Source organism: Capra hircus, chromosome 11, assembly GCF_001704415.2.
Source record: "Capra hircus breed San Clemente chromosome 11, ASM170441v1, whole genome shotgun sequence".
Taxonomy (NCBI): Eukaryota; Metazoa; Chordata; class Mammalia; order Artiodactyla; family Bovidae; genus Capra; species Capra hircus.
This window is the reverse complement of record NC_030818.1, coordinates 105,411,049-105,431,170: the sequence shown is the minus strand read 5'-3', so window position 1 is coordinate 105,431,170 and position 20,122 is coordinate 105,411,049. Positions and strand designations below refer to the sequence as shown.

At 50.3% G+C, this 20,122-nt stretch overlaps 1 protein-coding gene across 2 annotated transcripts in view; it reads left to right on the top strand.

The window, feature by feature from the left end:
• The window catches only part of CACNA1B (calcium voltage-gated channel subunit alpha1 B), a 217,778-nt gene that overhangs the window by 150,177 nt on the left and 47,479 nt on the right, over window positions 1-20,122 (top strand). For both annotated transcript variants that reach the window (XM_018056199.1, XM_018056200.1), the window contains exons 21-24: window positions 10,762-10,888; window positions 13,447-13,576; window positions 13,872-13,931; window positions 15,062-15,168. In XM_018056199.1, coding sequence (XP_017911688.1) covers window positions 10,762-10,888; window positions 13,447-13,576; window positions 13,872-13,931; window positions 15,062-15,168 — 424 coding nt within the window. The remainder of the gene's footprint in view (window positions 1-10,761; window positions 10,889-13,446; window positions 13,577-13,871; window positions 13,932-15,061; window positions 15,169-20,122) is intronic.

Genomic DNA, 20,122 nt, shown 5'->3' with positions numbered 1-20,122 from the left:
TCCCTGTCCTTCACTATCTCCTGGAGTTTGCTCAAACTCATGTCCATTGAGTCAATAATGTCATCCAACCATCTCATCTTCTGTTGCTCCCTTTTCTTCCTGCTCTTAATCTTTCCCAGGATAAGGGTCTTTTCCAATGAATCAGCTGTTTGCATCAGGTGGCCAGAGTATTTTAGCTTCAGCCTCAGCATCAGTCCTTCCAATGAATATTCAGGGTTGATTTCCTTTAAGATTGACTGGTTCCATCTCCTTACAGTCCAAGGGACTCTCAAGAGTCTTCTCCAGCACCACAATTTGAAAGTATCAGTTCTTTGGTGCTCAGCCTTCTTTCACATCCATACCTGACTACTGGAAAAATCATAGCTTTGACTGTGTGGACCTTTGTTGGCAAAGTGATGTCTTTGCTTTTTAATATGCTGTCTGTCATAGCTTTCCTTCCAAGGAGTAAGTGTCTTTTAATTTCATGGCTGCGGCCACTGTCCACAGTGATTTTGGAGCCTAAGAAAATAAAATCTGTTACTGCTTCCACTCCTGCGCGCGCCCCCCCCCCCACGCCCCGGCCTTCTATTTGCTATGAAGTGAAGGGACCAGATGCCGTGATCTTAGTTTTTTGAATGTTGAATTTTAAGCCAGCTTTTTCACTCTCTTCTTTTACCCTCATCAAGAGGCTCTTTAGTTCCTCTTTGTTTTCTGCCTTTAGAGTGGTATCATCTGCATATCTGAGATTATCGATAACTTCTCTGGGCAGTCTTGATTCCAGCTTGTGGTTCATCCAGCCGAGCATTTTGCATGATGTATTCAAACCAGTCAATCTTAAAGGAAATCCACCCTGAATATTCATTGGAAGGATTGATGCTAAAGCTGAAGCTCCAATACTTTGGTCACCTGAAGTGAAAAGCCTACTCATTGGAGAAGACCCTGATGCTTGGAAAGACTGAGGGCAGGAGAAGGGGGTGACAGAGGATAAGATGGTTAGATGGCATCATTGACTCAATAGACATGAGTCTGAGCAAACTCTGGGAGGTAGTGAAGGACAAAGAAGCCCGGTGTGCTGCCGCCCATGGGGTCTCAAAGGGCCAGGCAAGGCTGAGCAGCTAAACAATGATGAACTCTACATACAAGCTAAATAAACAGGGCAATAATACATAGCCTTGTCATACTCCTTTCCCAGTTTTTCTCTGTTTGCCTGAAACAGCTTTTTGAATTGTTTGTAAAAGTAGTTTCGATTTGTATGAAATTCTAGGTGGTTAGTTATTTCCTCTCAGCCTTTTGAGACTGCTCCACTGTTTCCTGCTTCCCGCTGTTTCTGTTGAGAAGTTAATCATTAGCCCAAGTTGTCCCTTTGTGTGCCTCCATCTTCTCTGTTTGGCTGCTCACGTGAAAACCTTTTTATTATGGGAAATTAGGACACTGGAAGTAGACACACAGGTACGGTGAAGCCCCGCTTGCTGTCGCTCAGCCTCGAGGGGACGATCCGCGTGCTGCCAGTCGAGTTCCCCCTGGGCAGCTCCTGGTTTCTTTCAATCACTTTAGGGTTAGCTGTGTCTGTAAGCACCTCTAATAGTTAAGGATTTAACAATCATGATAGCCCACAAGGTTGATAATTTTTTCAGTTCAGTCATGTCTGACTCTTTGTGACCCCATGGACTGCAGCACGCCAGGCTTCTCTGTCCATCAGGGAGCTTGCTCAAACTCATGTCCGTTGAGTCAGTGATGCCATCCAACCATCTCATCCTCTGTCATCTCCTTCTCCTCCTGCCTTCAATCTTTCCCAGCGTCAGAGTCTTTTCTAGTGAGTCAGTTCTTTGCATCAGGTGGCCAAAATATTGGAGCTTCAGCTTCAGCATCAGTCCTTCCAATAAATATTCAGGACTGATTAGCTTTAGAATTGACTGGTTTGATTTCCTTGCAATCCAAGGGACTCTCAAGAGTCTTCTCCAACACCACAGTTCAAAAGTATCAGTTCTTCACTGCTCAGCTTTCTTTATGGTCCAACTCTTACATCCATACATGACTACTGGAAAAACCATAGCTTCGACCTTTTTCGACAAAGTAATGTCTCTGCTTTTTAATATGCTGTCTAGGCTGGTCATAGTTTTTCTTCCAAGGAGCAAGCATCTTTCAACTTCATGGCTGCAGTCACCATCTGCAGTGATTTTGGAGCCCAAGAAAATAGTCTGTCACTGTTTCCATTGTTTCCCCATCTGTTTGCCGTAAAGGGATGGGGCCAGATGTCACGATCTTTTCTGAATGGTGAGTTTCAAGCCAGCGTTTTCACTCTCCTCTTCCACTCTCCTCTCCTGAAGAGGCTCTTCAGCTCCTCTTCACTCTCATCAAGAGGCTCTCTGGCTCCTCTTCACTTTCTGCCGTAAGGGTGGTGTCATCTGCATATCTGAGGTTATTGACATTTCTCCTGGCAATCTTGACTCCAGCTTGTGCCTCATCCAGCCTGGCATTTCACATGATGTACTCTGCATATAAGTTAAATAAACAGGGTGACAATATACAGCTTTGACATACTCCTTTGCCAATTTGGAACCAGTCTGTTGTTCCATGTCCTGTTCTAACTGATGCTTCTTGACCTGCATACAGATTTCTTGAGTTCAAATTTTACCGGTTATCTGAAAAATAGCTTTTTACAGCTGGTATGTTTGAATCAGGATCCAAACAGGATTTGACCTAGCCTAATCTGTCTATGTCTGTTTTTCTCTGTGATTATTTTATGCATGCCGTTTATCTGTTGAAATACTGTAGAATTTATCCTGTTAAAATGTTCTGGATTTGGTTGATTGCCTCATGGTGTCCTGCAGCACATTTTTCTATCCTTAGCATTCCTGTTATCTGGTAATTAGATCTAAAACAGGCCTTCTGAATGCTGGCACTATTGAAATTTTGGTGGTGGTGGCTGTCTTGTGCATTTTAAGATATTCAGCTGCGTCCCTGACCTTTCCCTTCTAGATGCCAGTAGCATACTGTAGTTATGACAACCGAAAAACCCCCCAAAAAACCGTCTCTAGACATTGCCAGGTATTCCTTAGGAGGTGAAATCACCCTTGTCGGTGAACCGCAGACCTTGATTCTGATCAGAGTGAAAACTCCAGGGAAGCGTCACGGGCGCTGTGTGCTGCTTCTCACGCTCCATCAGGAGCCACATGGCGTCTACTGGTTTCCTTTGGGCAGCATTACGGTTGATCAGTGGATGTTGCCCGATCCATCCAGGGTAAGTTTCTCCACCAGCTCTTCCCCTAGTGAACAGGTAGGCATTGATGATTGTCACCCAGATCTGTGATTTTGTTTGTTTTTTTACAGTGTGGATTATAATGCCATCATGCTTTCTGAATTATTCCAACTTTTTCTGTAAGAAAAACTTTCTTCAACTTTTTGGTTACCCTGAAATGCAGCTTGTATTTGTATATAGCAAGATACATGCTTCATTCTGCATCTTTATGTATAAATTTTCAAAATAGCAAGTTGGTTCCTAGGAACTCCAAATACAGTCATTGAGAGCTTTAACGAAATTTATCCTTATGAATCATTAGATTTTAACATGTTTGATGTGTTTAGGTCCTTTGGACTCACTGTTAGTTCTGATGCTCAAATTGTCCCATCTCTGGACAGGGCATGCCCCTTAAAGTTGGCCTTTTTATTTTTATTTATGAATTAATTTTTTTTACTTTTGCTTTTGTTTTTCTAAAGCTGGCTCTTTTTGCCTTCTCACAGCCTGTTGTAGTCTTTGATAGCTTTCTGCTTTCATCTGTGACAGCTCGTCCCAGGGTCACTGTGTTCCTTTCTTGCCCAAACGTGGAACTGGCTATTTCTCCAAGGAGGGCTGTGTGCTGGACCCCCCTTCCCTGCCTTCAGGGTAATTCTGCCTCCAGTGGCCTCACCTTCAGCTCCTCTTTGGAGGGCTGCCCTGGACCACTAGAGGTGGTCCCAACACCTAGGGGGCTGGAGAGAGTACTGCTTTGAGGGTTGACGACCCCAGGTGGCCCTCGCTAGGGAAGGGGTGTGGGAGGATGAAAACCCAGCCCTCTGGCTTCAGGTCTGACAACTTTGAAGCTTAGTTCAGACCCCAGGGTCCCCGAAGAAGCAGCTGATGCTGTGGCAAGACTTTATCTGAAACTGCACCCTCACTTGACCTTCTCTGCCCTGCTCTGTCTCGCTCCCACCTAGTTGTTTTTGGGAGTCTGTCCTCAGTCACTTGCACGTGGACCCTCATTTCATGGTCTGCTTCTGTAGGTGCTGATCTGAGATGCTGTGCTTCCTTTAATAAGAAATGGTGTTATTTACCCATGTGATCTTTGCTGCTGAATTTTTACTGCTCTCAGGCTTGTGGGGACTCTTTTCTTCTTTTTAAGAGAGAAGAATATACCATGTAGTCTTTTGGCATTTGTAATTCAAATGTAAGATCATAGGATTTTTACCTACCTACTTAGATTTTATATTTGTATCTCTTTTGTGTTACCCTGGGAAATTTGTATTTTTTTTGAGCAGTTTTAGTTTCAAGGTAAAAATTAAGTAGAAAGTTTAGAGATTTGCTGTATACCCCCTGGTGGCTCAGACGGTAAAGCGTCTGGCTGCAATGTGGGAGACCTGGGTTTGATCCCTGGGTTGGGAAGATCCCTTGGAGAAGGAAATGGCAATCCACTCCAGTACTATTTCCTGGAAAATCCCATGGACAGAGGAACCTGGTAAGCTATAGTCCGTGGGGTCGCAAAGAGTCGGGCACGACTGAGCAACTTTGTGTTCACATTCATGTATACTCCCTACCCCTGCACACACAGCCTCCCCCGTAGTCAGCATTCGTCTCCTGGTGGTACGTTTGTTGCAGTCAGTGAGTCCCTAGAAGCGCGTCATTTTCTCCCCAAATCCATAGTGTACAGTAGGTCTCACTCTTGGTCGTGTATATTCTAATGATGTTGGACAAATATATAACTGTGCCATTTCAGTATCATACACAGTAGTTTCACTGCCCCTAAGTTCCTTCTTTTTGTCTTTTTACTTATTTTGTTTTTTAAAATAGTATTGTTTAAAAAATTGTATTTTTTGCTCATACCATATAGAAATGCAAGCAGTTTTTGTCCATTGATTTTGTGTCTACCCAGAGTTGCCAAACACTCTCTTATTCCAAATAATTTTCCTGCTGTTTTCTATGTAGACATATTTATACTGCCTATGATGTATATTTTTTGACTTAACTAAAGTGTACTTTTCACCTTCCAATTGTAAAATTTAACTCTTAATCTGTCTTTTGGTTTCTGACCATTACCTTAAATTGAAACCTAATTGTACTGTGATTGGAGATGATGACGTTCATGTAGGGTCATCTTTGAGACAAGAGATGACTGCTTTATGGTTTAGCGTGTGCTCAACTTTTGTGACTGTTTTATGTATGCTTAAGAAGAATATGGGGCTTCCCTGGTGGCTCAGCGGTAAAGAATCTGCCTGCAATGCAGGAGCCGCAGGAGACGTTGGTTCAATCCCTGGGTCAGGAAGATCCCCTGGAGGAGGGCAGGGCAACCCACTCCAGTATTCTTGCCTGGAGAATCCCATGGACAGAGGAGCCTGGCGGGCTACCGTCCACGGGGTCATGAAGAGCTGGACACGCCTGAAGCAACTGAGCATGCATGCACACGAGAGGGATGTATGGGTTTCCCTGGTAGCTCAGGGGGTGAAGCATCTGCCTGCAAGCCAGGAGATGTGGGGATGCAGGGTCAGTCCCTGGGTTGGGACGATCCCTGGAGACGGGAATGGTGACCCACTCCAGTATTCTTGCCTGGAGAATCCTGTGGCCAGAGGAGCCTGGCGGGCTACAGTCCCTGGGGCTGCAGAGAGTCGGCCACGCCTGAGGGACTGAACAGCGACGCTGGAGCTGACTTTTTGCTGTCCTGTGGTGGCCCGCTGGTGGTGTGTCCTTAGATTGTACTTTTCTGATGTGAATATACCTGTTTTTTTAATGAACTTCTTGTTGTCCTGGGGTGGCCCGCTGGTGGTGTGTCCTTAGATCGGACTTTTCTGATGTGAATATACCTGGGTTTTTAATGAACTTTTTGCTGTCCTGAGGTGGCCCGCTGGTGGTGTGTCCTTAGATCGGACTTTTCTGATGTGAATATACCCGGGTTTTTTTTTAATGAACTTTTTGCTGTCCTGCGGTGGCCCTCTGATGGTGAGTCCTTAGATTGTATTTTTCTGATGTGAGTATACCTGGGTTTTTTTTTTTTTTTTAATACCTGGGTTTTTTAAAATGAACGTTTGCCCAGTATATCTTTTCTCATCTTTTGACTTCTAGGCTTTGTGTGGCCTCGTATTTTGGGCCTGTCTCTTGGAAACTACATCTAACTGTATTTTTAAACATGTCACCTGGATGATCTCTGTCAGTCAGTAGCCAGGTTCCATCTGCTTGTATATATTGTGATTATTAATTTACTTGGACCTGTGATGTTTGCTCCAGTTTTTCCTGTTTTTCTTCCTTCTCCTTCCTTTTTAGTATTGAATAATTGCTTTTCTAATAGTTTATAAACTATGAATTCTTTTTCTGTTTTTAGCAGTTATCCTTTAATTCTACCATGCTTGCATAACAAAATCTATAGTTATATTTAAATTAAGTTCTAAGGCCTTAGAATAGCAACTGCAACCACATTTTTCCCAGCTTCCTCGTTAGCATCCACCATTTCAGTCCTTCTTTTGCCCACAAAATAGAGTTTATTACTCTTTGGACTTTGCAGGGCTCTGGACAAGCCTCCCCTGAATGTGTCATTTTTGCGTGAGAATTATTTTTGAGCTAAAGGCAGCCAAGACCCTGTGGGTTCAAGAGAAACAACTGTTCTTGCCTTAACCACATAGAAGAGTTTAGACTGGGGATTTTTCCCAGGAAAGAGCTATTACCAGAGATGAGTGTTACCTGAGTGGCCCCGTCTCTTTGGAAGGGCAAGCGCCTAGTAACCAAGAATCTGCTCTGTTTTATGTCGTCTTATGAGCGTCCTCAGAGGCCCCATTGTTTAGCTTAGGGTGACACACACACACACACACACACCTCGTTCTGCCTTTCTGTCTGAGCCTCTCACGGATGTGCGGTTCCTACGTTTTTTCGTGTTACTATTCTCATGTCAAGTTAATTCTTAGACCAGTCAGAAGAACCTAGGGATGCAGAGTGAAATTTCTTCCTTCCCAACAACTTTACAGAGACTGTGTTTCGATTTACTGATTTCTTAGGTTGCAGACTTTGCTTCAATACCGTTTTCTACCTTCCTAAAGTATACACCTTCCTGCTGTAACATTATCCATGCGTTTCTAAAAATGCCATGTGTTGAAAATAATAGGCCTTATTAAATTATTCAAGGTACGGCAACTCTTTAACCAGAACACTAATAAAGCCAAGAGTACTCTGAATGCGAAATGATAGCAAAGTTGAATCTGCATTTGATCCCAGTATCAAGCCTTCAGCCCTGCTTCTGCCTCGAGACCCTTTGCTCCCAGTAGAGACCAGCCTTGCCTTACACCAGTACAGCAGAGACTGGAGGGGAGTTTTGGGGACTGACAGGGGGACTCACTTCTCTGTCCTCCTCTCCCCTCTGGGATTTTGCCCCTTATTCCCAGATATTCCGTCATCCTCACCTCCAGTCTTTTGTTCCCCCTCCCAGTAGGGTGCTGCTTTCTACTTTTGCAAACGGGAAAGCGGCCCCCAGGCACAGGTGTCTCCCAAAGACTGTAGCTTCTCGGGTTCTTTAAGCAGCTACATGTTTTTGCTCTGCTTTTATAATTGGCTGTAGTAGGACGTTGAGTCCTTTGTAATACACCTCTCTGTCATAGGCCATGGAAATGCTGGCCAGTTTTATAGACTTCTATTGCTTGTTCAGGTTTAAAGACTCATTTTTAGCATTTCTTTGCATGTTTGTATTTAGTTCTTGAGTTCTTTTACAGCCCTCAGCTAAAGGTGCTGATATCCGAAGTCCCTTGGGAATTCTACGTCTGTTACTAGGTCCGCTGTCTGTCACCTACGTCACTTCTTTTTGTGTTTGATGATGTGAGTTCATATATAATTGACCATAATGCACCCTTTCTGAGTCGGGCTTTAAGAGATAATGAAGCCCTATAGAAAAAGAATTGTTTGGCTGCTTTTTCAGTTCTCTCGAGGGTGGTACATAGCTCTAGCAGAGAAATTCTTTCTGCATGGTGGACGCCTTGGGACATTAGGCTCATGTTCTCTTCAAATTGGCAACAGCTACCGTGGTCAGTGGGGATTCTGTGGGCAGATGGGGGATGTTCCTGCCAGAGATGACTTACCTGTGCTTTCCCAGAAGCCCAGGGCACTGCTGTCTGGACTCCCTTCAGCCCCTGGAGAGAGCAGTTTATTGTGGAGCCTCACTTTCCCTGCCTTACCCAGCTTTGGTTGGTCTTGTCCCCACAGGGTGATTCTTCAGTTCAGCCTCAGTTTCTTAATCTGAAACCTGGAGGCACTGACGCACGCCAGTGAGTGCCGTCCCCCGGGCCAGCCAGCTCATGGCTGTTCCCAGTGAACATCCTGTTCCTTTCTTCACGCCCCCTCCCACGACCCATATCCGGTCATCGGGCTGGATCGTCTTCTATTTCGATGAATTTTTTGTTACTGTCAGGTCTCTTTTTAAAATAAACTGTTTCCAACAATGAATCTCCTTAGTTGGTGTAGCTCTTGTCTTGATGCTCTCCTTGTTTTCCTGGTCTGTTTTGATTTATTGATGAGTTCTGTTGTTGTTATAGTAAATTTATTTCAGGAGAAGTATTTCCATCCAGGCTCTGGCATCTTTGTTCCATTCTTTTACGCAGAAAAAAAAAAAAATCTTCGTTAGGTGTATATTGGTTCCTTTTCCCCAGTTTACTTGTCCTTCAGTTTGCTTACTTGTTATTCTGGAAGAGTCTGAAAAGCTGTGATTTTAAATTTATAAATGTTTTCTTAATTTTAAAGTTATACATGCTCATCAGAGAAAAAAATATTTTAGTGTTAACAGTATAGTGAAGAGAATTAAAATTGTCACTGGAAAGCCTTTCAGAGACCACAGCAGTTCCTGTCATTTTGGTGGTGTTCCTCCCCCTGTATATGCTATTTTTCGTAGTTGAATCTATCTGGTATATATAAGTGTTAGCCTGTCTTTTTTTCTTTTAACCTTATCATAAGCTTTTGTCATTTAAGCTATTTGTATGGGCCGTTTAATATTCACAGGACGATGCTTCCTGTAACTGTTGCACACTTGGTTGATCTCCTGTGGTTATGTTTCATAGTTTTTATTATTGTAACAGAACTGATAACAAACACCTTTGTGAAGACAAATGTTTGTGTGCTTGATTTCCTTAGGAGATAATTTTGTGCAAATGAAATCAATAAACAGAATTGTTTTAGGGCTTTGCATAAGTGTTGCCCAGTTGCTTTCTTAGAAGATGATGCTATATAACCATGCCTGTGGCCAGGAAGCGAATGGCGCTGGGTGGTGGCAGCTGGCAGTGCACAGAGCGCTGTGGCTGCTGCGGCTCGAGCAGGCTGCACATTCCGCCCAGGGCTCTTTCCTCTGGCTCACCCATTCGTTCTCTGTGGGACTTCAGAGTGGCCAGCAGTCGGGGGAGAAGACTGGAGGGAATCACCTTCATCTCTGCTTATACGCTTCGTCCAAGAAGTAAAAGGGAGGTGGGTGGTGGGCATTGGCTCTGAGTCAGTGCACTGTCTCCCTGATACCCCTGGGGTCTCAGGAATCATTACTTGAAAAATCGAAACATATCTTAGTACAGTTAGGAATGAAGCAGTGCTGTGAGAAACATACTGTGCCTGAAGAACACAATCTACTTAAAAGCACAGTGGTCACAGCCGTTCTACCCCTGGGGAGTTTGATTCATGGCTGCCACGTGGGGGAGGGGTGCTGAGTGCAGAAGATGCCCTTTAGGGACGGGGGAGCCAGGAGTGAGGCGCCGCCGAGGGTGCGGATGAGGGGAGTGCTGCGTCCTCCCTGGGTCAGCGTCCTGTGCAGTCAAGCCCGACCAGCAGGCTCTGGAGAGTGGCTGCAAGCCAGACAGGCCCTCTCTTTGCTGCCTGCTGGCCCTGCCTGAGCTGCCTGCAGGGCAGCCCGGGATACCTTTTCTTGAGGCGTGAGCCATGCACTGGGATGGGAGAGCCTACTGGCCCTGGTCTCTGGGGCTGAAGGTGCCTTTGATATCGTTAGAGCATCTAGATTAGCAGCCCCTAGGAAGGCAGAGGGCTTTCCAGGGGGCGCAGTGGTAAAGGATCCACCTGCTAATGCAGGAGACACGAGAGATTCGAGTTTAATCCCTGGATTGGGAAGGTCCCCTAGAATAGGAAATGGCAACCCACTCCTGTATTCTTGCCTAGGAAATCCCATGGACAGAGCGGCCTGGCGGGTTTACAGTCCGTGGGGTTGCAAAGAGTCAGGCACGACTGAGCATTCACACGCACAGGGAGGCAAAGGTGTCCACAGCCAGGGACGCCCACCAGGCTTGGTGCTGCTCCCCAGAGACCCTGGTGGAGGGAGAGGCGAGGGAGGGTCTCTGGGTCTTTGCAGCAGACAGCCGGATCCTCAAAGCTGGCTCAGCCCGGCTTCAGTGGTAATCTGGCTGTGATCAGACGAGGCCTCGTGTGAAGCCGTGTTCTTGGCCTCGTGCCTTTCCCTGGTGGGTCCACGAGCCTGTGGGGCTGGAGCTTGGCGGATATTGCCCAGGGGTTACCTGCATGGTGTGAGTCTATGAGTTGCACCCCTAACTTGGTGGCCTTTGTGCTTGTAGGTGGTAATGTGGACCTGGAAAGCCAAGCAGAAGGAAAGAAGGAGGTGGAAGCTGATGACGTGATGAGGAGCGGCCCCCGACCCATTGTCCCGTACAGCTCCATGTTCTGCTTGAGCCCCACCAACCTGTGAGTCTTGCCACCAGCCCATGTCCTGCTCTGTCTCCTAGTCCCTGGCCTGTGACCCATGTGCCTATGACGGCAGGCGTGCCAGGTGTGGCCCAGCCTGTGATGTGTGTCAGCGCCTCGATAGGTCATCACAGCTTCCCACAGAGCACATTCTGCTGTTGCCTCGCTTTGCAGATGAGGACACGGAGCCACAGGGAAGGCTGGCGTCCAGACATGCAGCCCATCCGTCTCAGTGGCAGAGCTGGGGTTTAAACGCAGACGGGCATCCCAGGGCCTTGCTTCTAACCCCCACTGCAGCTGTAGGTCACCTCTGCGCACACACACCCAGCTCTGTGCTACATCGACACCTCCCACTGGGGCGCACGAGCACGCGTGGCAGCCGCTCGTGTGTCTGTCCGGTGGCCTCCCGTGGGTTTGCATCATGCAGTCCCCACATGTCACTCGTCCACACACTGCTCCAGCTGCTTCCGTAGCTCGACCGGTGTTCAGACAGTGTTCTAGGTGCTGGGAGCCACAGAGATGCGCAGCGCCGGTGAGCGCCCGTCCTCTAAGCTGCGGGAAGGTGGAGAGGCGGGCAGCAGACAGGGCACTGAGTTGGGGACATGAGCCACTGTGTGCTGGGAAGGGCCAGGAGGAAGCACAGAGCAGGGACTGGAGGTGTGCACGGGGGCGCTGCAGTGGAGAAGTGGGATTGGAGCCCGAGGAAGGAGAGAGGAGCCCGCCAGGCAGGGGTGCAGGCAGGTCACACGCAGAACTCTCACCACGGGGGCGGAGCAGCTGCTCCCGAGGGATCGCCGCCTCATCCCTTTCCCATGTCCAGCCAGCCCCTCTGCCCTTGGTCAGCTAGCAGTCTGTCCACCAGCTCTTGCCGCCCGCCCTCCCCTCCTTCCTCTGCTCAGCACGCCAGTGTGGGGAGCTCGCTCTTTAGGGGTTGGGAGTGAGATGGAGGTAGAGACAGGTATGGCCCCTGCCTCCAGCACTGACTGGTGTGTCCGTCATGTGAGTACAGCGTGGGTAGGTAGGGCAGGGAGGTCTAGTGTCTGGGAGCCTTCCTGGAGGGAGGGAGAGATCTCGGCTGAAGGGTGAGAGTCGAGGTGAAGAGGAAGGAGACAGTGTTCTCAGCAGGTGGAGAGAGCTTGGGATGGTCTCAACGTTAAAGACCTAGGGCTCCGAACAGCTGAAGGCAGTTGTGTGGACAAGCACAGAGGCACGCAGGGCTGATGTGTGTTCTTTGGAGAAGTGGGATGACGTGAAAACCCAGAGAAGCTGGAGAGGCTATGAGCGGTGGGGGTGAGTCTCGGTCAGACTGCACTGGAGCCCTTAGGTGGGGAGAATGAAGATGAGACAGAGAGACCGTTTGGAAGGTGGTTGCGGCGATTGGATGAGGGTGGTCAGAGTGAAGAGGTTTGGGAGTGAAGTGTTTGGAGAGGAATTTTAGAGGCAGAATCTGCAGGATTTGATGGCAAAATAGAGGTGGAAGGGGGCAGAGTTGTGAAGGATGACAGCTAGGGTTTCTGCTTGATGGCTGGAGGCCTGGCTGTGCCCCGGAGCCCAGGGAAGCTGGCGGGTGGCACGTGGCCAGCAGAACTTGAGGGTGTGAGGAGGGGTGGAAACTCAGCCACAAGATGGACTGATAGTGTTGCTTTGAAAGAAACGGGCTGGGATGGAAGAAAGCCTGCGATGGAGTGTCGTGGGGGTGGAAGGAAAGTGTCTCAGAAGAGCAGCTTGGGGGTGAGGGGCTGGAGCTGGGCAGCGGTGGTTAGGACGGAGAGCAGACAGGAAGGGACAGAGACGTGGTGTCCCTGGGAACACGGTGTTGGTGGGAGGAGAGGTGGCAGGTGCTGGCGGCGGAGGCTGGGCCCGCGGAGGCAGGTGGGGCTCTGAGAGCGTGTCTTTGAGGGGCGGCAGTGGCGTCTGTGAGCTGTGCTTGTCGCCCAGGCTCGGCGTCGCATCCCCGAGAGCCCTTGCTGGCCTCCCGGTCACTGCTTCCTGCTGTGTCGTAGCAAGTGTCAGCATCTGAGCATCTCCTGTCCGCTTCTGTCGATGCTGTTCAGGGTGTCTTGGGCGCCACTGTGTCCCAGTCCAGGATGGACCTGGACAGACCGGAGTAGTCATCAGTGGTGCTGACTAGCAAGTGGAGGCAGACAGGTGACTGAAGGGCAGGTGTGCACACGCATCTCTGTGAGCTCAGACAAGGGTGCCGCGCCCAGCACTGGGGTTTGAGAAGGGCTGCTCGGGGACTGTTGGTGCTCGGCTTCTACCCCACCCCCAGCAGAGCTGGAAGCCTGACCAGGGCATGGTAGCCCCACAGCACATAGACAGGCAGCCCTGGCTGGCCCCCAGTGGAACTTAGTGTAGCAAAAGGGCCAGACCAACCTGGCCTGCGAGCCATGGTGGCCGGCCCTGCCCGGGGCTTCTGCAGCCTCCCGCCTCTCCTGATCAGTCACCTGGCTGCTGTCACCTGAACAGAGGGGCGCCCGGCAGGACTCCGCGCCTCCTGTGGGGAGGGCCGGGCAGGCCCTCCGTAAGCCCCTGCTGGCCCGTGCTCTGCCTTCCAGGCTTCGCCGCTTCTGCCACTACATTGTGGCCATGCAGCACTTCGAGATGGTCATCCTTGTGGTCATCGCCCTGAGTAGCATTGCCCTGGCCGCTGAGGACCCCGTGCAGACAGACTCGCCCAGGAACAACGTGAGTGCTGCTGTTGGGCTTGGAGGGGCTGGTGCTGTCAGGGCCCTGACTGCCCGGCAGAGTGGGGGGCGGAATGTCTGGGGGTGTGTCCAGGATGCAGTGAAGACCGTCACTGCAGGGGCCCCTCCCATGGGCGCGGGCCAGGCCTCCCCTCACTTCCCCATGGCCCTTGCCCATAGGCCCCAGGCCGATGGGTTATCTGTGCAGGCTCCTGGAAGAAGACATGGAGTTGCTGAACTGGGCCCGGCTCAAGCTTCCTGCCCTGCCCCTGAAAAAAGCCTCTCTTTGGTTCCAGGTGCTGAAGTACATGGACTACATCTTCACAGGCGTCTTCACCTTTGAGATGGTGATAAAGGTGAGACCTGTGGTTGCCTTGGTGACTGCAGGGCTTTGCTCATCCCCCCTCGTGACTGAGATGAAGGCATGTGGCGAGTGTGCCCTGGGCGTGCACACGTGTGTGGGTGATGAGCCCACCTGCAGAGGCTGTGTTTTGTGGAGACACAAGGTCACATTTGCTAAGGATTCCCCACAGTGTTATATCAGCCTCAGGAGAGCTCGTGAGCGCTGGGCCTGGTCTCCGCTACCTGCTGGCAGAGACCCTTCTCTCTGAGGCGGACAGGCTTCCCCCTCCTGTGTGGCACGAGCCCGGGTCGTGCGGGGTTGTCTCAGCAGAGAGGGAGGCCGGCAGGTTGTCTCAGCAGCTAGAGGAAGGAGAGTGGGGACAGGATGCTGGCCTCAAGGCTCAAAGATTGCAGCAGGTGGGCGGAGAGGACTCCCTGGTGCTTGACTGCAGATGAAGCACGACCGTCCTGTGCGGCCCCGTGTTGCTGAGGGCCTGTGCGGGTCCCCACAGGTGCAGCTCGAGGAGGGAGGGGGTCTCGCGTGGTGGCTCAGGGTGGCTTCTGTGCATGCTCTCTCCACTTCTGTTGTGAATTCCTGGGGGAGGTGTTACTGCATTTTACAAACAAGGACACTGAGGCCCAGAAACAGTAAGATGCCTCCGGAAGTCACTGCTGCAGAAGGGCAGCTCCTCAGCACCTCCTCCTGCCCAGTGGGGCCGGCCCTCTGAGGGTCTGCAGGCGCTGAGCTCCGGGCAGGCGTGGCTGCAGCCCAGTGAGGGGGAGACTCACTCAGGCACCAGAGGAGCTGGAGGCCCGGCAGGATCTCAGCCAGTCTTGGCCATGCGGAGTCACTGGGGTCGAGGGCGTGGAGATCCAGATGCCTGCTGAGGCTTTAAGAGGCCATCAATTGAGCCATGTCAGTACCCTGACGGGACGGGACCTGAGCCGTGACCCCTCCCCTGACGGGACGGGACCTGAGCTGCGGCTCCTCACCGTGACAGGCGCGCCCGGGACTGTGACCCCTCCCCGGGTGGGGGACGGATCATGAGATGGCCTCCTTCCTCTCGCCGCAGGCCTCTGGGCTCTGGCTCTGCCTTTCTTTTCCGAAATATTCTGTCCCTTAAAGTGTGTTGTTCCCCTAAAGATGATCGACTTGGGACTGCTGCTGCACCCTGGCGCCTACTTCCGGGATCTGTGGAACATCCTGGACTTCATTGTGGTCAGTGGGGCCCTGGTGGCGTTTGCCTTCTCGTAAGTACCTGGGTCTGCTCTGCCTTGCTGGACTGCACCCCCAGAGCCGTGATGAGTGTGGGGAGGGGAGCAGGGCCCCGCCCGCTTGGGGCCGACTGTGGGGCTGGGAGGGCCTCAGGCTTGCCATCCCTGACACACCCTGTGGTTCTGAAGTTGGACAGGCAGGCTCTGCCTTAAGGTGTCTGCCTCTTGCATCCTGCAGAAGACTCCTGGTGCCCTGAGGAGGCTGCACTAGCTGGTCAGCCAGTGCAAGTGGGCGCAGCTGGGCATCTCCCGTAGTGGGGGGCTCCTCTGTTTTCTGTAGCTCCTAGTGAGCGACACTCAGCCCTGTTGTGGCTGGGCCTAGGTTAGCTCCCTCAGACCCTGCACGGTGGTGAGTGGGGGCTTGGGTGGAGCTGGGGGCAGATTCTGGGGAGGTGGTTGCTTACCTAGACGAAGACGTAAGTAAGCTCCTCGATGGACAGCTACCCTGAGGGCTGGGTCGTCTCTGAGCCCACGGGGAGACCGCCTCACTGACTCTCTTCTCTTTGTCTCCTGTTGCTGGACTCTCGGTAGGAGCTTCATGGGGTAATGCCTTCCCTCTGTCCCCTCACACTGCCCCACATCACAGCACGCTGCGACCCCACATGGGCCGCTCCATCGCCATGCCTCCCCCTGCTCACTTCCGCCACTGTCTGGGCTGCATGCTGCCAGGAGCCATGTCCCCGGCCACATGTCCCCACCTCACCCCTGGGGGCTGGGTTGGGGGCTGGGGCTGGGCATGGCCCCCCCTTGGTGAGCAGGGCATCCTGACTGAGTGCTGGAGGCTGGGCACCTGGGTCTGGAGGGCAGTGCCCACTCTGGGTGGGAGCTGTGTGACCCCAGCTGCCAGGATGTTGGATGTCCTGAGACACTTTCCCACTTGTCTCCTCTGGAAACAGGGCTTTCTTTGCTCTTTCCTTTCCACGCTTCCCTGAAATGCCCAGCATCTCTGACCCTCATTGTTATAGAACGAAATCCAGCCGAGTGACTCTGAAGGTCTGATTGGGCTTATTCAGTGATCTGTGAAACAGGCAGCATCCCATCTAGTAGTTAGGTAGGCTGTGCATGATGGGAGCTGTGTCAAATGGCAGGCCTTTATAGACAGGGGGCCAGACAAGGCTTAACCAGAGGAAAGAAAGGAGTGCTTCAGGCAGTGTCACCTCGATGGTGCTCACCAGGCGATTCCAGAAATTTCATTCCTGGGAAAGGTTAAAGAAAGTGAAAGTGAAGTCGCTCAGTCGTGTCTGCCTTTGCGACCCCATGGACTGCAGCCCACCAGGCTCCTCTGTCCATGGGATTCTCCAGGCAAGCGTGCTGGAGTGGCGGCCACTCCCTCCTCCAGGGAGAGATGAGACTGCAGTTGGGTCCTGTCTGCTCTCCTGGGGCAGGTGGTTCCACTTCGGCCCTGTGTCTTTTTATGCTCCCTTCTTCTCCTTCCTCACTTTCCTCCTCCTCCTTTCTCTCTCTCTTACCCTCCTCTTTGTTTTTTTAAACAGTTCTCCCCTTCTGATCAAACTGTCAACCCAACTGAGAGATGTGATAAACATTTTAGGTGTGTCAACTGTGCTGACTTAAAAACAGAAGGACAATGTGAGAGCTGCAAGTCAAGTTTTATTTGGGGCAAAATGAGGGCTATGTCGTGGGAGATGGCGTTTCAGATAGCTCTGAGACACTGCTCCAAAGAAGTAGGGGAAAGGTCAGTAAATGTGTGATTTTGGCGAAGGGGAACACGTGCAATCAAGCGCATACGTTTTGCAGAAGGTTTCTGCTGGTGATGAGGAGCAGCCGTCGCCACGGAGGGTTTCAGTGCTTGTCTAGATGTGAGGAGGTGCAAGAATTGGGCTCATAAAATCGACTCCTGGAAACCTCTGCCTGAAGAGCTGCTCTGCCAGTTTTTCCTGGAGCGCCGGGCCTCCTTTGTGCTCTCTACCTGGAATTCCTTTCAGGCAGGTGTTGAAAGTCAGCAGCTGCAGCAGCTCATGCTTTAACCCTTGCAGAGGCAGATGACAAGTGCCAGTTTGTAGCTGACATCTGAAAGAAAGTTTGCAACCTGTAAGTTGAGAGTTACCTTGTGTTTGGCTGACAAAACTGAGGACGTATGCCTGGGACACAACATCTCAGGTAACTCTGAGAGACTGTACCGAAGAGGCAAGGGGGGAGCCTGAGCCGCGATATGTAGGAGTTTTTGCAACAGAGACCTGGGAGTCAGAACATCGAGAGATTACTGTTGATTGAAGAAAGCCAGGCTTCTTAAGGAACTTAGTGCTTTCCTGTATGTGGGAAATAGAAGAGTCCGGGCTCACTGGGTGACGTGCACCTCAGCTCTCTGGGGCCAGCGTCCTGCGCTTCTCCTCCTGAGTCTCCTCGGGGTGTCCCATTGAGGGGGCCTGGCTCACTGCTAGATGGGGAGCATCCTGACTCCATCCCAAATTCCCCAAGGGCTCTCTGCCAGCTGCAGTGTGGTGGCTTCACGGGGCTCGCGGATGCGGCAGGCAGCGCTTTCTGTTCACAGGTGTTGGCACCGTGCTCAGCTCCCGTTGCGTAGTGTTCGCAGCTTTGGTTCTAGACATGGTCTCCACAGGCCGTGATGTATTTGCTTAACCCTTATGACATTCGCACAGATCACAGGTTTAGGGCTATAGTCTTCATGTTGGTCACTTTCTTTGCTGCTTTTCTGACATTCCAGTCAGAATGGAGACCACTCACTTAGTGGCTGTCAGCTACAAACATGTATTTAAAATTTTTGAGAGAATATGACAGACATATTAGGGGCATTATAAACAGGATAATTCCTAATGTTTGAAGTGTATTTTGGAGTGATGGTCCCCAGGTCATGGTCCCCTAATCAAAGAAAGATCCCATGAAGAAGTCACAGATTTGAGCCAAGTAGCTGGCTCCATGGTCTGACGTAACTGATTTTCAACCTCCCCAGAAGTGTTAATCCAGGTACCGTAGGTGGTGCTGGCCAAAGCATAGACAGCTTATTGCTCCGCTAAAGATAACCGAAGGCTATTCTGTTATTAGGACCAACCTTGGCCAGAGTCTGAGGCTGTCTCCTGGGAAGCTGATGTCTTAGCAGGGGACTCTGCAGTGTCTTCAAGAGTTAAGGGAAGGTTCTGGTCATATCTTGTGCATATTTGCTCCTAACCAAGTGATGGGCTTATTCACAGGGTTTACTGTGTTTACCCATTTGAGGCAGGGGTCACTTAGGTTTTCTAATGTATTTGGAAAGAGAATCTCCTCTCGTGAAATAAGGAGTCTCCCTAAATGTCTTGCAAAGACAGGTACTGCTGTGGGGTTTCCTAGCGAGTGGAAATAAATCAGATCTACCCAGTTGGGATAGATTGGAATCAGCCCTTGGCAGAGCAACAGGAATGAGACAGCCCCAGCCTTGGCGCTGGGGATCTGGGATTGGTCCAGCATAAGCCTGCTGACACCAGCAGGGCCTGGCCTGCTGGACACTGTCACAGGGGTCCTCTGAGGCCTGCTGCCCATCTCTGCTCCAGGAATTGAGGAACCAGTGTAGGGGATCAGACTAGAGAGGGGGATGCTGGGGCTTCTTCAGGTCTGAAGTATTTATTCAGGGTTCAAGTCCCTGAGGTTCACTGCCATCAGGGTAGCGAGGAAGACCTGGTGCAGTTTCTTCCAAGGAGATTTTGGGGCAGTCTTTGTTCTGATTGATTTCTAATTAGAGGGGTGGAAGAAAACTTGAAACATGAGTTTGTTAAGTCAGAGCCAGATATTTGAGGAAATGAAGAATTCAGGATCCAGACAAGTTTGTAGGTATATAGCAAACCCTCAAAAACAAGTATTAGGACTAGAATCTAATATCTATGGAGGGGCAAACATTTTTTCTCTCTACAATACTCCCTTTTTTTTAAAAAAAAACAAAGATAATCACAGTAAAAGTAATTTGTTTATATTAAACTTGGCCTGATTATTTATATAAGTGCTGCAAGAAGAGTGACTGATCATTTAAGTTCTTTTTAAGACTGCTTTGTTGCTGCTAATTTTCATAAGGAGTTTCAGACTGAACTCTCAAAAGCTTTCAAAGCCAGGAAACCAAGCCAAGGACATGGCCATCAGATTTTACCTGCAGCCCTTTGTCAGTCAAAGCCTTGGTCATATGGCCAGTGTTTCCAGTTGTGTCCTGTAGAAGGAGAATAGGTTCTTATTGAACTTATGCAGATAAATATATTGTCATGGAAGTAAGAATACTCACTGAAATACTCTGAATTCTGAAGGAATCAGGGAGAAAAAGTAAATGTTTTATCTCTGTTCACAAAGGTATATCTTACCAAATTGTTGATAGCTTAGGGGACAAGATTTCTTAACATCTGGAAGAACATTAATGAACCAGCAATATTTTAGACACATAATCCTAACAATCATAGTCACCCTACATACCACTTTTACAGTTTTGTGGAAGTCTCCCCACCAGTGTCTCTGTGTAACTGGAGTCATGTTAAATGCCCTGTGGTGGATGAAAGGTCAGTGGGGTTTGCTGTGGAGCCAGGAAGAACCAGGCAGCCACCTGCTAGTCTGCTTCAGTGCTCCTGAGGCAGGAGCAGACGCTGCCGTGTTGCAGGAGCAGATGCTGCCGTGTTGCCAGGGCAGACGGCTGGCAGTGGAGAGGGGGCCCCACCCACGTTTGCCACAGCCTTGATAGGTCCTGCTGCTGTTGCCTTTGCATAGCAGTCAGCCGGGCGCTTCCTGACATCAGGCGCAGTCCTGGTGGTGTGAACCCTTCCTCCCTCCACCAGCAGGGAAAGGCAGGCAGGCCAGCCCTTCCAGAAGACTCCATGGTGATGGGCATGGGTCTGCACTGCTCATAGACTTGCACGTGCTGCCTGGGCTGGGGCTGCCGTTCTGGAGCCCACCTACCTTTACTCCCACTGGGGCCTTGGCATGGTGTTTGGAGGAGTCTGGAGTG